At 36.8% G+C, this 17,927-nt stretch overlaps 1 protein-coding gene across 6 annotated transcripts in view; it reads right to left on the bottom strand.

Moving 5' to 3' along the window:
• Positions 1 to 17,927, bottom strand: part of LOC123680372 (myelin transcription factor 1) — a 34,572-nt gene that overhangs the window by 3,416 nt on the left and 13,229 nt on the right. For 3 of the 6 annotated variants that reach the window (XR_006747507.1, XR_006747508.1, XM_045618242.1), the window contains exons 5-13: positions 14,344 to 15,211; positions 13,031 to 13,208; positions 9,294 to 9,439; positions 7,011 to 7,261; positions 4,896 to 5,145; positions 3,953 to 4,147; positions 3,729 to 3,791; positions 2,611 to 2,882; positions 629 to 780 (exon numbers count right to left, since the gene is read on the bottom strand). Coding sequence is in view for 4 of the 6 variants with exons in the window: in XM_045618242.1 (XP_045474198.1) it covers positions 629 to 780; positions 2,611 to 2,882; positions 3,729 to 3,791; positions 3,953 to 4,147; positions 4,896 to 5,145; positions 7,011 to 7,261; positions 9,294 to 9,439; positions 13,031 to 13,208; positions 14,344 to 15,211 (2,375 nt within the window). In the remaining 2 variants the exon portion in view is untranslated. Of the gene's footprint in view, positions 1 to 628; positions 1,098 to 2,610; positions 2,883 to 3,728; positions 3,792 to 3,952; positions 4,148 to 4,895; positions 5,146 to 7,010; positions 7,262 to 9,293; positions 9,440 to 13,030; positions 13,209 to 14,343; positions 15,212 to 17,927 lie in introns of those variants that run through there. The other 3 variants (XM_045618244.1, XM_045618246.1, XM_045618243.1) reach the window with 3 other exon arrangements.

The following is a 17,927-nucleotide window of genomic DNA, read 5'->3' as shown; positions in this document are numbered from 1 at the left end:
ACAAATGGAACAGTGTTACTACTGATAATAACGATGTTGGTAATAGCCCAACAGATGGAACATTATTTGGACGACCTTAGCTAGATGCTTTCAGGCAAAAATACTCTACCAATTATTGTGACACTATACTCACAAAATTAGCCTTTTACAGTATGTTGTTTTTGATCTTTTAACAGTATTATCTGCTTAAAAGTTATATTTAATGCAAACACAATGCATACCCACAAAAGTAATTTAGATTTTAAAGGTCAAACAGATACCAAAACAGACAAAAAATGTTTCCACTTTAATAGTGAAAACAATACTTCCACTACCTTTGGTAGTCTCGGGAAGGGAACGATTATATTAAATATATATATATATATAATCTTTATCCCATTTGTTACCTTTCGGTGTATGGGTTTATATTAAATAAAGTAACCAAAATGAACTGCCTTGATGCTGCTCATCAATTTTTGATTGAAATCGCCAAAAAAGAAATATAACAGAAACTGATCGACCTTTTCCTATTGTAGGTATTTTAACTATCTCCACTACTTTTAGAACCATAAGTAGTTGAATTTTGAGCTTCGCATCTCGAAAAATATTGTATTTCCGTTGACAAAATGAGGTTAGGACGTGAACTCACCTTTTCACCATGGTTGAGCTGACTTTCCATGGCATTAATATCTGATTTCAGCCTGATCATTTGAGATTCAACCCTTGCATTTTCTCTCTGCAGTTCGGATATTTCAGCCTCCAAGGTCATGAGATCCTCGGTATTCCCATTGTTTTCCATGCCTGGAAATTCCATGTGCATATGTTTCCGAGGCACTCTCAACTTTTATGGTGTTTTTTTTTTGTTAATGATTATTTTACGGAGGAAATGATTCGGATTTCGTTTTGAAGTCAGCAGCCACAATAAGAATAAGAAGAGTGGAGAATTAAAAACACATAGGTAATTTCGAATTGAAATTTGTCTCAATTTAAACTGGGAACTGCATTTTCTTTTTCTTTCTACGGGCAACTTCAAATCATCTCCATCTTAGTCAAATTATATGTTTTCTCTCCATAATATCTTGAGAAGTAGTTAAAATTATCATCAATCAGCATTTCCTCTACAAATTAATCAAAATGACTACTTTTTTATTATCTTAACAGTACGGCTATAAGAGAGAAAATGAAACAAATATGAGCAATGTGAAAAGACACAACAATTTTCAACGTTGCATCTTAAATTTAGTTGGGGATTTTTGGTTGCTTTATAGAAGATTGGTAGGAATTGAATTATTATGATTATTTAGGGTTTGATTGATTTCTCCAGAGAATATCTGATTTGGACAGGCAGAACTCGAATAAGCCAAAATTCTGATAGGATCATTTGTGTCCTAATCTAAACACCCATATAAAATATCATGGAAATAAAAGAACGCACGATATTAAGATCCAAATAATTTCATTCGAAAAAACTGCAATTGATTTGGAATCACTCATGACTCGACCTAAATACCGATAATGAATTTCATTAACATTAGAGTATTATAACGCGAAATACTGAGGAACCGGGAATCTCCCTATTGCGCAAAGCTGGCCGTTTCTGGGCGATTGCTTCCTTCAGGCGGTCCAATTGTGAACAGTATAGTTCCAAGTTAATAGTTCAACCAAACACATAGCCCAACCTTCCTGGCAGTCAATCCTAGCTTGGCCACAGTTTCCGCCGACTCACCGCGTTTCGACCACGACCGTTTTCGCTTGACGTTGTCGTGAGTCATCTACTTCACCAACCGCTTCAAAAATGGGTTGATTTTGTTGCGATTCAGCAGCGATTCGCAGATGGAAATTCGGTCCATGAGATTTTTTGACTTAACTCGTGTGGTACTCATACATCGAGCTTCTTCTTGAGACTAGCCTCATGCAAATAGTTCCAAATGGTTTTTTGTGCAATCTTGGGCAATCGAAATAGTGCTTACATGACGGTCGGACTCGATGATTTTATCAATATTTTCGACAATTGGCCGTCTAGTGCGTGGTGCATCTTTGACATAAAAATTATTGACGGAATCGACGAAACCAAAAATGCGCGTGATTGGCTGTTGCAGTATCGGGACCATAAACACTATTCATATTTTCATCCGTCTGGCTTGGATTTTCGCCTTTATCGAAGGAAAACTGTGAGATATTATTTTCTCTTTGACTATCTCCATTTTTGACGCGCGCTCAAACTAAACTGCGTGAACTAATCACAAAACTGTCAGAAAAGTTTTTGTAGTACGAAATCTCATCTTTCTAACGCCATCCAGTGAAACCCGATCCATCTATTGGAAAAATAATGGATTTCTCTTTACTACACCCAATATAATTTGCTACTAAATCTAACACTGTCGTATTACTAAGGTTTCTCATTTTAAACTTATTCCACTCCCAAGACAATTTATCCATATAATTTGCTACGTTGATGAGGTTTTTTGGTAGACCAATCTTTTTTTTTTGGAGTACAAAATTTTTTTCAAATTTCGAAACATATAATTCCTTGTTCAAACCTTCCTTTCTAGAAATGAATTAAAATGGGATTCACTGATTCATTTTAAATTTGTTTCATTTTCAAGCTTAAAATTCACCTTTTTATCTTACCTGAATAATTCTTCGAATAGAACGACGACATATCGTCTGGATATTTGGATTTTTTAACACCCTGGCCAGCCACCGGACATCCACTCAGGGACCTGTGAGTCAAGAAGGAACCGTTGATGTGTCCAGTGCCGTCGCAGCCGGGGGTCGGACAGTTGACACCTTCGAATTTCATGACTGTGGCCGCCGCTACTGCTGCTTTGTGCTGGTCCACCGATCCACCGCTTTCCAGTACCCTCATCTTGTTCCTATTAGCTATCGGACAACCAGAAGCGCTGCAGAAAATATTTGGTGTTAGTAGGTTTGTCCGATACCGAGAGAAAGAACACTAAGTCAAAGTTTTCGTTGTGATGATCGATATGAAAGTACAGAATCTGGAGAAATACTTTTTACAAATCTTGCTCTCTAGCTGATTAAGCTATAATTAACTAATCAGATTTCAAGTAGCAACTGAGTAACTTGAAGCGTGGTTATTCAATTTAATTTGACGTTTGACTTAATTGACAGATGGGAAAACCAACTATAGAATCGTATGTCAAACACAATTTTGTGCTTTTAAAATGTTAGTTAATGCTTTGATCATAGATTAAAGAAATGTCAAAACCTTTCAACTAATAGGTGGTTGAATTAATATAAAGCTGTTAGTAGCTGTGTTTGTATTGGATATGGAAATTGAAGCGTTATAATGCCAAATAGATGTATCATTACTTCAGAACTTTTGTTTATTTCAAGGGAGAAATTATTTTTCAAAATAATGTAGCCAGTTTTAAATCTATCGTTAACGCTAACAATAAAAGGTCGAACCCATTCTGCAAAATCGAATCAATTTCTCCACAGAACAGTGATTAACTTTTCGAAAATTCAAACTGATTTGGCAGAGTTGCCAATTTACAGTTTTTTTTAGTTAAACAACATTTTGATCAGACTTACAGAAGCCGACGTATGAGTGTCATTCATTTTTAAAGGGACTATTTCAGATTATATTTTTTGATACTAGATACATTTCATGGATATTTTTAGATCATCAATAATTTCGATCTGCGAATTTTCGGATAAAAAGAATCAAGATTTTAGGTTTACTAATGACATTTGTCGTTACAATGATGACACAGTTTTATTACCTTCTATGTGACAAAAATTTTCCTGTTGCATGACCAGATCCATCACAACCTGGTATAGGACATCTGATAGCATGAAAATTATTACAGATCATCAAGAGAAGTTACAAAATTTTTAACATTTAAATTCGTTAAATATAAATATATTATTGAACACTGAAAAAGCTTCAATAACTTAGACCAGCAATTTAAAAAGGCAACACTCATATTAATCATTTGATATTTACCTTAAAGGCTCAGAATCTTGACCGTCCCTAGGCTTGCTTTTGGGCTTGTTCGCTCTAGGACAACCAGAAAGACTTCTGTGCGAAGAATAATTTCCCGTCACGTGACCTGAACCATCGCATCCTGGCGTCGGACATTTGAGTTCTTGAGAATGAGCCTGTATATGGGTCCTGTCGGTTCTTGGACAACCGGCGATGCTGGAAAAAGAAATGCACACTTGAAAACACTACACACCTTATTTATCAATTTTTATTTTCAAGGAAAACCTCTGAAACCTAATCATCAGGTGGTAAACATCGATGTACAGAGCCTATCTATGAAATTTCAACAATCCACAAGTTGTTGAAGGATGAATTCAAAATTGAGTTAACGAACTGTAAAATATTTGTATTTCTTTTTACTCTGTTATTGTTATACCTATTTTACCTTTTGTTGTTTTATTGTACCTTTTGTTACAAGTGTTGCTCAGTTTATTTGATTGACTAAAAAGTCATCATGTTTTACTCTGGAGAAATTGCTTCGTTTTTAATTCTAGGTGTTATATGTTTCTCTGATAACTAACTTCTTCACTTAAATGCATGGTAAAATCTGGTCACTTGAACTAGTTCATACAAAGGCTTTGACAGATGTCCCTTTGAAGTGGATACTGCGATGCGCTAAATACCGGGGTTTATTTGAAAGTATTGTAAGGTAATCAATTCACTGGCCCCAAAGGAATTTCTGGTAACTTGTAAAAATCCCTTGTAAAATCGAAATATTCTGGTTTCCTCCAAGTGACTTCGGATATACTTTATCATTTCAATATTTCTCAAGGAATTAACTGAAAATCATTCACGATCAACACGTCGCCGAGATTGCCACTCTTACCAATAGTCGATGAGTCAGTATTTGGTTCAGTTAAATGGTTTTATTCTACTTTTTCAGAGGAGATTATTAGTATCTTACCTTCCATCTTTATTCGACGATTTCTCGTGTTGGGACAGAGAATGTTGCGGAGGTGGCATCGAATAACACGGGTTGGGGGAATATCCTCCAGGAGGCACGGGATAAGCGCTGGTAACTGAGCCTGGGTAGCCTCCTGTACCACAAGGGTATCCTCCAGGACCTGGATAGGGCGCTGTGTAGGGGTTGGATGGGTAGTCGCTGGCCACTGAGGTCATCCCGTAGCCTGGATGTGGACTCATAGGCGTATATCCTGAAAATTACCCATTGAAATCTCAATTTATAAGAGGATGGGGTAGTGGAATAGTCAAAAAATGGTGGTGTATAGGGAGAAGTATTTCAATTGAACATTTTTTCAAGATAGGAAATCGATTTCGAATGATGCAGCTCAAATAACATCATAGTTACTTGCAGTTTCAAAAACTGTTTGATATCTGGTGGACGAGAATCATTGAACGATCCGAAAAAACCGCTTTTAATTAAATGAGGTAAAAGTATGCTCTTCCCCTATTACATTCAAGAGTTTTTTATACCGAAACGAAAGCTGATCATAAATTCTCAAACTTATTTCGAAACAGAATTGCAAAACCTTTAGAAGTTATGTTCCACTCGATCTTTACTGTCCTTTGAGCTTGAGGGGGTAATTGCATAAACAGGAATTTAAAATTTTCAAATTAAAATCGTTGTGTCTCGGCTCTCTTGAAAACATTCGAGTGGTATTATGTTGTATTATGCAAACCAGCCTGTATATATTAGGTACAGTAAAAAGAAATCCATTACTTTTCCAATAGATGGCTTTATTTATCTGTATCTCGGGTTAACTAGAAGGCGTTAGAAAGATGAGGTTTTGTGCTACAAAAAATTTTCTGACAGTTTTGTGATAAGTTGACTCAGTAATAGTTTGAGTGCGCGTCAAAGATGGACACGAGCAAAAAAAGAACGCTATATTTTACAGTTTTTCTTCGATGAAGGCGAGAATGCAAGCCAGGCTGCTGAAAATGTTAATAGTGCTTATGGTCCAGATACTGTAACAGCCAATCATACACAATTTTGGTTCAGTCGATTCCGTTTCGCTATTTTCGATGTCAAAGATGCACCACGCTCTGGAAGGCTCATTGTCGAAAATGTCGATAAAACCATGGACTTTGATCAGGACCTAAGGTTTCTCATGGACATTGTCAAGTCCAACCATGATATAAGCACTTTTTCGATAGCCCAAGAACTAAAGATTGAACAAAAACCATTTGCATAAGCCTGGTCTCAAGAAGGAGCTCGATGTATAGGTACTACATGAGTTAACGAAAAAAAATCTCATGGACTGAATTTCTATCTGCGAATCGCTACTGAATCATCCAGAAGCGGCCAGCTTTAGCCAATAGAAGACCGGTGAGCCAGCGGAAATGATGGCAAAGCTAGGATTGACGGCCAGGAAGGTTTTGCTGTGTATTTGGTATGATTGGCAGGGAGTTATCTACCAAGAGCTGCTCCACTACGGCACGACTGTTAACTCGGAACTGTACTGTTAACAATTGGACAGTCTGAACAAAGCAATCACCCAATCCTTGTCAATAGGCGAGGAATTGTATTCCATCAGGACAACGCCAGGCCACACACATCGAAAGTGGCTCGTCAAAAGCTCTGGGAACTTGGTTGGAAGGTTTTTATGCATCCACCTTTTAGTCCGGACTTGGCGCTAAGTGATTACCATCTGTTCCTGTCCATGGTGAACAATTTGGCTGGTGAAAAATTCGCTTCGACAGAGGCTTGTGCAAATCGACTGTGTCAATTTTTTGCCAATAGGGACGATGGCTTTTATGGGATAGGCATAATGATATTACCTTTAAAATAGCAACAAGTAATCGAACAAAACGGTGCATATTTGACCTAAATCGGATCATACTAACTATAGTAATTGAAGCCTTGTTTATATTGCAAAAATCATGGATTTCTTTTTACTACATCTTATAGATAGCTGGGACCTGTTAACCTCATTTTTTGAGACTGAAAGGGGTTTACTTTTAGTTAAATTAGGAGGAGTGTGTCTCATCACAAAAAAGTTGAAGATGTCCAAAAGAAAAAAAAAATGAAAGTGAGTAAGTAAAAGGAACGAAATCTCACCTGAAGAGTCCCTGTAGGCGTCCATATAGTGGGATCCTCCGCTCTCCGGCGACGACTCTCTGCTGTATCCAGATCCGGGCGCCAGAATTGGTCCAGCGAACGAAGCCACCGGTCGGACGCCACTGAAATTAACGGGTTCGTTTGCCGTTGAGAAATCGACCGGTTCTGTCTGTTCATCACGGGGGGTACCTATGAAGCCGGGGGGCACCGGCATCGAGCCCTCTCTGGTTTGGTACTGGGGACTTGCGTTGCTGCAATTCGGGACAGTTGCGTGTTTGATTTAGACGCCAAACCTTTTTCGCTAAACGCGGACGAAACGGGCTCAATGGTATTTAAAAAGTTATAGTTCCCCCCGAGAAGGATTTCCCACAAGACAAGGACAAGACTAATACTAAGCGATTTTGGTAAGAAAAAGAGGTCTCGAATGATCTACATGTCGAGTTCAATTTTTTCGATTGGTGTGTATGTCGACCTTTTAATCTGGCTAAAGGTTAACCACAGGGGCACTACTTGATATCTTGGTGTTGACCTTTATTCGTTATGAAAACATCAGATTGGCAAAAATCTAGGTTGAGAGTTAAGTGGGAATACCATCACGTGACTGCGTGTTGAAAACGAAATTACAGATTTTTCCTCTTACAATCACCGATTTCTATGGGCATTCACATAGTTTCTTTGGAGAATAATCTGAATTGTAGAATGACAATATTTTCAATTTGCCAATGAAAAAAATAAAATGTTGTTAACTTTTCGTTTTTGCAAAATAATTGATATACAGTGCTTGCCCTCTTATTATATACTTCGTAAAGAGAAAGAAGATATAGTGAATGTACAACTTCGTAAACCGTACTAAGTTTGGTCAACGCAGGAGCACCAGAGGGGAAATTAATAGGTACCTAATGCTTGACTGATACGCGGAAAGACACGTGGTGGTAATCCCTCTTAACCACAGGATATCCACGGTCGCTCTGGGTTATTCTTTATTATTTTTACTATTTCTTGGGAATACAGAATCCTAGCGTTTCCATCAACCACTGATAAGGATGCATTTAAAACTAGACGTGAATTGATGCGATACACCGTCAAAGAGAAAAAGAATATATAGTTTTTAAGTAACTATTGGTGAGAAGCTTAGGTAGTTCAACGACAACATACATATGCTGATCCTACTGTTAACTTTCAATAAAATAGCCTCTGTTTCCATCTGGATGTCATTGATGTTGAGCTGTGTGATTTATTTATTTATTTATACGGACAAGCCATTTTACATAATATTGAAAAACCAATAAAAAAAAACCAATAGAAAGAAACAGTGTTCAAAATATAATATCAAAAATAAACATGACTTTTTACAAGCTTCGAATTTTGATACTGATACTGATGATATTCAAAAAGAGCGGAACCGGTCTATCGCTACTCACCTTCACTTACAGCACGTTTTTCTGTGATCAACTCTTAACCTAGATTTCTACCAGTGCTATTTTCTTATCTGCCTTAGGTCGCTATCGACGCTCTCCGTTAGAGCGTTATTCTTTATTTCGTGTGGTGCGCTTTATATTATTATATCATATTATACTATTTCAAATTGATTTATTCTTGTTTTACTCCTCTTCAGTATTATTATATACATCAACCATTTGTGAAGTTTCTCGATAAATTGAATAGGAAATGATTTTTGCGCTTAAACGTTTGAATTACTCTTTTCAAATTAGGATTTTTCAATCATTCGCTCTTTCTATTCATTTATTTTTCAGATGAGCTGCAAATGAGCGTTTTTTCAATTGATTTTTTGAGGAAATGTACATTCTTCATAATATTTTTATGAGTTACGCATTAGTTTACAAGTTACAAACGGTTATTAGGTTGAGCTTTGAGCTAGCTGTAAAATTTGATATTTATTGAAAGTTGATAGATTGTGTTATTGATGTAAGTATTTGACGGTACATATTAAATTAGACTGAGATTCCTACTTTATTCTAAAGGCTGATATTAAACTTCTCTTGCTCCATACCGAACAAACGCATGTAACTTGGAAACTAAAACATACCACCCGATTTTTCATCCTCCCAAACCAACCCAACCCCTTCCCTCGTAAGCTCCAATTGCACCCCCATCCTCCCACCCCTTTCAAAATACCGAGAACACACATATTTACGTGCGCCAACTATCAAACTACCGTCAAAGTGTATACACACAAATTGAACCGGGCCTCCCGTTTTATGCGGTTATGAACTTTAGAACGCTACCGTCGCCACAATAAATAACAGGAAAGGGTCAACTCACCTATGGGACAGTCGGCTGATGCTGAGGTCCAGCGTCTGTCCCTGCGGACTCGGAACTTGCGGGCTGGCAGATAGATGGGGACTGGCCGCAGCTTGCGGACTTCCTCCGACTCGTTGGCCCCCGTAATGAGGTGAGTTATATGCCACCTGCCGACAAAGATGATTATGTGTGCTGAACGAGCTGCAAACGTTATTTATGGGCCTAGTTATGGAGTATTAACTAACGCGTTATAAACCCGGGGTTTGCGAAAGGGTATAGCGTTTTGGTGTTAAAATTGTGGTGGGTTTCAGTGGAACCCAAACAGCGGTTGACGCGCGGTCGGAGGTTCGATTTTAAGCTTCGAAAAGTTTTATTTGATGGGGTATCGAGTACTTGACCGTAAACGTATGTCTCAAAAGGTTTGGCACAAAGGACCAGGCACCTGAATGTTCGAAGAATGGTTACCGGTTATTTTTTAACGGTATTGTTTTTGTAGACCTTCATAGTTTCAATAGGAAAAGCCGATCAGAAGACTCTGGTCAACGCTGGTTCTATTCTGTATTATCATCGCTAAGGTATTTATGCTAACATTTTACTTATGGGTTATATTACTAATGGACTAGTTTAGTGATGTTGACAATACTATATTTGACACGATAGAATTAAAATATAGAACAAAACTGATAAATCAGTGAAAAAATTTTGAAAATCCATCAATAAATGACTGAGAAATAGATTATTTAAATTTACGTATTTTAGCGCGGAACGTCTTTGGTCTGTGACGTCACAGCACTTGCCTGTGTTCGCTACACCATAAATTACGTTTAAATACTTAGCCGCGCCAAGGCTCTCGCGCCGTTTGTAGTTGTACAGTGTAGGTTTAACTCGAGTTTTGTTTTTATGTCACCATAATGGAAGAAGGCTTCGTGAAAGGACAAAGTGACAATTTGCCTAAAATAGATATATTCACAGTGATGGAATTTTTTTCTTCAAATCCATATATGTCAGTGCTGAAATAAAGGGAGTTAAACTTTTCAAGAAAGTATCTACTTTTGAGTTTGCTTCATCATGGTTCAACTTATAACGATGATTTATTTAAAAAACGTTTCATAAAAAGTTTGTAGTTGAGTACTGGTTGTTGAAGTCTATCAATGGCAACACATATTTATGTGAGGAGTAAAAAGTAAAAAGAGAAAAAAGTAATTTATATGTATGTATATAGTAAGTTATTTCAGCCATCGTGTAACGAACAAAACACGACACGAACGGCACAAGTGATTGTACACCAATGAATTCGTAAGCACTCTGCGAATACCAGTCGTCTAGTGTGTGACGTCACGCCACTTACATGTACTATGAAATTATTCTTCCAAGCGCAACTTCAAAGTCCCATAACTTTTTCATTTCTAGAGATATTTCAATGATTCTTCCACATTTTTGTTTCATTTTACTTAAATTTTTAGAATTAATCCTCAACAAAAAAAAGGAAACTAGTCCATTGCTTAGTTGTTTCACACATACAATGTTTTATTCTTATTCTTCGTTTATTAGTTCGCTATTTTCATTGGAACGTTAAAGGCAAAATAATAATAATAACAGCATTCTTGAATGGCAAACTATCCAGCAAGTTTCCCTGCTCTAAAGCGGGATTCAGCCAGTATCGTCGGCTACAAAATTGACTTTGTTTTTTTTTTTGATCATTCAAACTCAACTTAAAAGCCTTGTAATGGGATTCGTGAGGTGGCATCTTGGACATTTCTGGCATAGTTTTGTTAGGGTACTTCGTGTTCAGTTGATGAAGTTCCTTAAATGCTTCTGGCGCTATTTTATATGTTCAGTAAAAACCTTCAACTGGATCTTTAATTTGGTATTCATCGATGTCATGACTTGGCCTGTACTTTATTCAAAGTTGATGGTTTGTTTGTCTTGTGACGCGTGAATACACTAATGACAAGTGAGGCGGCCATAAAAATCGATTTCGCAAACTACATAGGCGTACAACTTTGATTCCGTCGTTTTTTTCCGATATTCGAGGCTCTATTCTAAAAAAAACTTGTTATACATGTATGATACAAAGTATTGTCCATCGCTGGCCACTACTTTCTCTTATCTTTCGGGCAGCGTAAGAATCCCGCGTTGAAAAAACTGGTCATCTTTTGAAGCGATCCACGAATAGATCCAATTTTTTACTTTTTCATAAGAGCAGAAGTACTGTCATCCAGGCCTATGTGCTACTGATCGAAACAAGTGAAAGTCCGAGAGAGCAACGTCTGGAGATTACGAAGGGTGGGGTAAGAATTTCCATTTTAACGTTTCCAAGTATGTCTTGACCATTTTAGCAACATGGGGCCAAGACTTATCATGTTATAAAATCACTTTCTCTAATTCTGTGGTTATTCCGTTCATTCTTCCACATCTTGTAGAACAAAATCGTGCGAGAATATATCAGAAACGCACAGTTTTCATGGTTATATTTTATTATTCTATGTTGGCACTCCGAACTTTCCGCTACGGCTTTATCTGTCAATTCATCAAATTGCCTTAAAGAAATCAGTTCTGCCAACCAACATTTTTCAATGCAAAAATCACTAAATTATATTTATGGAAATATTTCATTAATTTCAATGAAAATGCAATGAATTAGAGAAAATAATGTATAATACTCGTACAGAAGGCTCATTCTACCACTCGTTCATTCCAAAACTCGCCACTTCGTGGCTCGTTTTTGAATTTTGAACTCGTGGAAGAATATCAATGCCTTCTGCACTTGTATTATAAATAACTATTATCTTGTCTCTCGTTGTATTGCGGCAGTTTTTCTTTCAATGCTCGGCTCAAACGCATTAATTGCGTTCAATAACGATCACCTGTGATCGTTTCAATCGGTTTCAACAACTCATAATTCACTACGCAGAGCTGGCCCAACCAAATATTGAACCAAATTTACTTGTTTTCGAATTATTTCCATGACTTCCAGGAGTTTTGAAATGTGCTGTTGCGTTACTTCCAATGATCCTGCCAATTTTTGTTGCGTTTGACACGAGTTTTGATCAAGTAATGGTCGTAAGCTGACATGTTTGATCGAGAATAACTTTATGATGCAGACACAAATCGACTAATATTTCGATGGCGTTATGTCTACAAATATCTAAGCTTATTGTATGACATCTACGATCTATTCATTTCGACTACCACTTTCCGCTACAGCTATCTATTGCAAATCGGTGGAAGCAAAGTTGTACACCTAATACATTGTCATTAAAATGACGAATCATTGAATGACAGTTCTTTTAGAACCTTTTGAGACATACGTTACGATCGAAAAGGTCCTGATCGATCTGAAATGAGGCGAAAAGGGGTTTTACAGCAGTATATTCAGTATTAAGACCAGTAAGCATATTTTGAAGATCGGAGACAATAATTGTCTCTTAATTAATAGAAAAGCATCACAATAAACGATAGACTAAATGACGATCGTCAACAAACAAGTGCGATAGATTAACTTATCAACTAAGACTTGACGTCTTGTAAACAGATCGTGGACAAAAAAAGGCTATATTTGAACGAAATGCCAAAAAAAAAAATTCGAAACTAGTTACCAAACTGAACAAATTTTGAAAGAATATTGAATCATTTAGTAAAATCGTAACAAATTGAAAACTACTCCATTTTTACAACGAAACTTTTTATCTTACATATTAACTTATACTGTATGATTATCTAATATTTACCTATACAGAAATATAAAAGTAACTCACCTGAGGACTCGTGGTTACGCTCGATGTGGAGAGATCGATAACTGAACCCCCTGGAGACGTGTGGGGTCCAGCACCCTTCATTTGTGCCTGGGTTGTCACACATTTCACCGAAAGGTTGATGGCAGAAAATCCCACAGGAAGTGGACCCCCCGATGCCTGCTCGTATTGGTACATCGGTCTGCAAATTAATTTTTTTCAATTTCATTTCGTTCAGCTTCGGCCAAAGGCCATAGGTGCTAATGAAAAATTACATCGGGTTGGTGAAGAAGACGATTTCACGAAACATTTTTAACGTTATTTGAACTATGTATTCACAAAATGAAATTTGAATTGATAATGAATACACTTGTGGAGAAGAACTAAATCGAATCATATTGAACGCTAGTTTTTTTTTGTTTCGTTATCTGAACTCTTTACACATCATAATTTCAATCGATAAAAGTACGGATAAGGAGGAAAAGTAAAACGAAAATATTTGGAAACTATTTTTCTCTTCATATAACTATTTTCCTTTTTTTCGTTTCTTTCTTTCGTTTTTCTTTTTTCGTTTCTTTATCTGAACTCTTCAGAATTGATAATTTCAATCGATAAATAATCGTTCAGTGATTTCGATTTATTTTTTGTTAATTATTTATTTGTGTGTTATTATCATAAATTTGAATTCTGATGTCCAAATTTTACTTCTTTATTTAAGAAATATAAGGAGATGAATAAAAAGAATGAATGCTTTATATTTTTTCCTGAGGTGAGCTTATCCTCAACGGCGAGATCGAATATATTTTATTGGAGCAAAAATTTTATAAGACTAAGAAGAATTAGTTTATGAACTATCTGATCTTATCAATACAAAAGTTTATACATTAGTGTGAAACTGGCCAAACTATTTTTTCTCCGATAGACAGCAAATATTGATTTTGCGGACACATATCAATCATCAAATTATTACTTTTCCTGCCTAAGCAGCAAAGTAACTACTATCCTGCTTAGGCAGCAAAGTGATTATTCTCAATGTGAATAAAACATTCAACATTTTCTGACTACAGGAAAATAAATAGATTGTGGGAATTTTCATAATATGGAAATATATAACCCTATATGTATCATTATAAACAATAATAATAATCGAAGAAAAAATTATATGTTCGACTCTGCAGAAAGTAGATTGACTGCCTTGGCTGAATTTCTGTCAGCCGCGGCAGCCAATTTACTACTTTGCTGCCTAGTGAAACAAATACATAACTATTATATTTGAAGCAATAATGAAGGAATTTACCGATAAAAATTCATCAGTACAAGAAGAGTGAATGTCTTACCTAGGATATATCGGCACTGTAGGTTCTTGCGCCTCAGTTTTGATCATACTCTGCGACACTGCCGCCATGTGTTGTTGCGTCAACGAAGATTCCTGCTGATACCTTTGTTCCTGCTGCTCCGCCATTCCCCCATAGCTGTACAAATTTTGGGAGGAGGCGATTCTCTGGGGCAAAGGTTGCTGTACACACTGATTAGGTTCGTACCTTTCGAAAGCTGTTGGGGTTCCAGTGCCGGGGTCGTAAGGTCTATGACTGGTTGAATTCATGATCCCAGAGTCATACGGTCTCATGATATCGTTGGAGTATGTGACAATGGGCCTCGCCACTGTTGAGCTCGACATAGAGTCGCTCATGTCCGCATAAACCCTGTCTCTATGGTAAATCTCTTCCGAAGAAGGATGATGGTACGGCGACCTCTGAGGCATATGGTTATCCATGCTGTACGGCGACTGCTGGTTGTGATGGGGACCCACAGGGTGCGATAATTGGTGCGGGTTATTCCTGGAGTTCGAAGCCTCCATACTGGATATGGAAGACGAGTTGGAGTCTTGATTGACGTAAGGTTCGTAGCCCATCCGTAGACCCGAAGATGGGGAGCAGCAACTGCTTGGGTTTTCCGTCTTTGGAACCAGCAATTCTGGCTGACCCTGCATACCGCAGCAACTGCTGGTATTGACCTCGCTTTTCGGCACTTTTAATTCGGGTTTGAGCTGGTTGAGTTCGGAATTGTAATACTGGTCGTAGGTTTGTTTTGTAGACGATGAATCTTGGCTGCTTGAATTGTATCCAACTGTGTAACCTGGTTTGATGTCTTCGCTGTTTACCATTTGGTTCTTTTTTGGTTCGAAGGATGTGGAGGAGAAGTCGTCTGCAAAGTGGATGATTTTCGAATCAATAATTTTCAACAGGGGCGTTTCAGGACATTCTGAGACTGAAGAAATGGAAATGAATAGCAAAATGCAGAAAAAATGAAGGAAACTGTCAGCATATCTAAGCTAAACGATACGGATTGTAAATCTACTTGAATTCCGTTTTTTATAAAATGGCAGCAACGAGTGACAATTAAGCTAGTTCCAAATTAATATTTCCTCAATCACAAGTGTAGGATTTGATTATATTCATCTTACGGAAAGATTTACACTGGAGTTGTGTTGTGATCACCATGTTTCGATTAATTCGGATTAAAAAAAAATAGTGGGGTAACCGAAATACTTGATTTTCTAGATAGTTGACACTGGAATATTTCAGTTCTACGGAGAAGATTCTTTGTATCGGAACCATCAGTCACTATTACTCAGCAAAAGCTGTTGTCAACCTCCCATCGGAGAGTCTAAGTTGTTTTTGTTTATTCCATTATAAAGAAAGATTTAGAAAAGTATTTAAAATGAGGGATTCCAGTTTGGCATTATATTCAAGGTATTTGGCTCAAGCTCAAGCCAAGGATCTTGAACTTGACTTGAAATCAACTCAAGTAGTAGTTTTCCAATGTTAAGTCGAGTACTTATTAAATCAATACTAGACTTGACATTGAAAGACTACTACTTGACTTGAACTTAAGCTAATTTCAAGTAAAGCTCAAGCCAAGTAGCTCAAATATCAAGCCAAGCCGTGAATTTCTATTTATAATCTTGAGAGTAATCAGAATGGATTGGATTAGAAGGTTGAATTTTAAAATTGAATTGGGAATATGTATGAGAAAATATATGTTGTACCAATACTTACAAACAGTTGATTTTGATGGTGATAAGAAAATAAAAGAACATATGTAAAAAAGTTTTTAAACCATCACAAGTAGAGAAGAAGGAGGACATACCAATTGATTACTAACATTTTCTTTTATTAATGTTAGAATGAAAAAAAATTTGCTACCCGGGCTTCTAGCGTTAAAAATTCTCGATGTCAGCAGGCAGAATGTAGTTTGACGTCTGTTTTACAGATTAATGATGCTAATAGCAAAGCAGGAAGGGATTATAATCGCAATAAAAAAGTTGCTTTGCATAAGGAAAAAAATTAGAAGTTATGATTCGGAATCTTGTTATTTCGTAATTTAGAATTGAATTTGAACAACAAATGAATTAACATGAAGGAAAATAATAAAATTACTTTTTTTTCGAGCTAGCTATATGAATTCATCGATTCAATCTCGCTTCGTTTCCGACAAACAACATCCGAGTCATTCGAGAGAGACAATCTCACACCATGAGAGGTCAAGACGTCCTCTCGAAAGCCCGTATCGGTTTCAGGCTCATCCGGCTCGAGGGACCAATACATCACCGACAACAGAAAACAAATTAACGTGGGACTTCGAAACAATTAGAGATACTCACCAAAATGCGGTGGAGATTTCGAACTGCCCGACAAATTGGATTGATATTTTTGCTCACGAGCTGCTTGTTTATGGGCAGCCGCTATCGGGCAACCGGAAAGGCTCCGGTGCGTGTTCCGGTTCGTGCTCACGTGACCCCTGCCATTGCATCCCGGTGTGGGGCATTTGAGGATCGTTTCATGCATTGCCAGTACTGAATCACATCAACAGAACATCACATTGAGTATGTTTTAATTATTTTTAATTTTAAAATTGTTTATTTTTTTATTTTAAAATTTTGTTTTTTTTACTTTAAGGAAATACCTAGGGTAGAGAGTATGAAAAATATGTTCGAATGTGTTTTGAACGGATATTATACTCAATCTGACTTACACTGTGGAGGTGATTCGTAAATATAACTACGTATGACGAATTTATGGTGATATAAGCGTTGGTGATTAATTCAAGCCATTTCAAAGCAAATAAAAACTAATGCTCTCTACCCCGTGAAAAGCAAAAATAAAAAGCAGAACTTGGCATATATAAGATGAATGATCAATGATCTAAAAAAAATCGAATTGTGGAAAATGAATTACATACACAGTACTTCTCACGTGATGATAACCAGTCACTCAATGAGTCCTAGACTTAACCAATAAAAATACATTGCTTCTTAAAAATTCGACTTTATTCGTCATCTTCAAGAGTGATACTTGCAACTAACTTCTCAATGGATTTCGTTTAGACATATTCGTTTTTACTTGCAGAATCACTTCTTCGTTAAGGCCTAATTCTTTCCCTTCGGCATTTTTTGAGATCTTCACAAAGCCAACTGATGGACAGATCTGGAGAATAAGCTTGGTAATCAAGCATTTTTTTCTTAATTTCTGCACTCAATTGATCGAATATATTATATTCACTGTTGTTGGATTAAATTTGCCAAGTCAACAGGCAATTTCTATCTTATTTCACAAGCTAATAAAAAAATAAAAAACTGCTTTCAATAACATTAAAGTACCTTTCCAATGATGTATGAAAATGGTTATTACATTCGACTACCCTGTGGTAGCTACCCCTCACTTTTTATTTTCAAATGGCACCCTCTGTATATTGTCAGTGAAAATTGCGCGTCATTCTATTTGGAAAACAACGATAACATCATAATTGGTATTTTTTCAGTAATAACAACAAAAACATTAATATTTTGTGTCTTCTTTTACGTTATTCATTTATCCTTATAAAAATGAAATGACTCCACCCATTTTGTACAAACTTCACT

Source organism: Harmonia axyridis, chromosome 5 (assembly GCF_914767665.1).
Source record: "Harmonia axyridis chromosome 5, icHarAxyr1.1, whole genome shotgun sequence".
Classification (NCBI taxonomy): Eukaryota; Metazoa; Arthropoda; class Insecta; order Coleoptera; family Coccinellidae; genus Harmonia; species Harmonia axyridis.
Note: the sequence above shows the minus strand (reverse complement) of the source record. Positions and strands in the feature narration are given on the sequence as shown.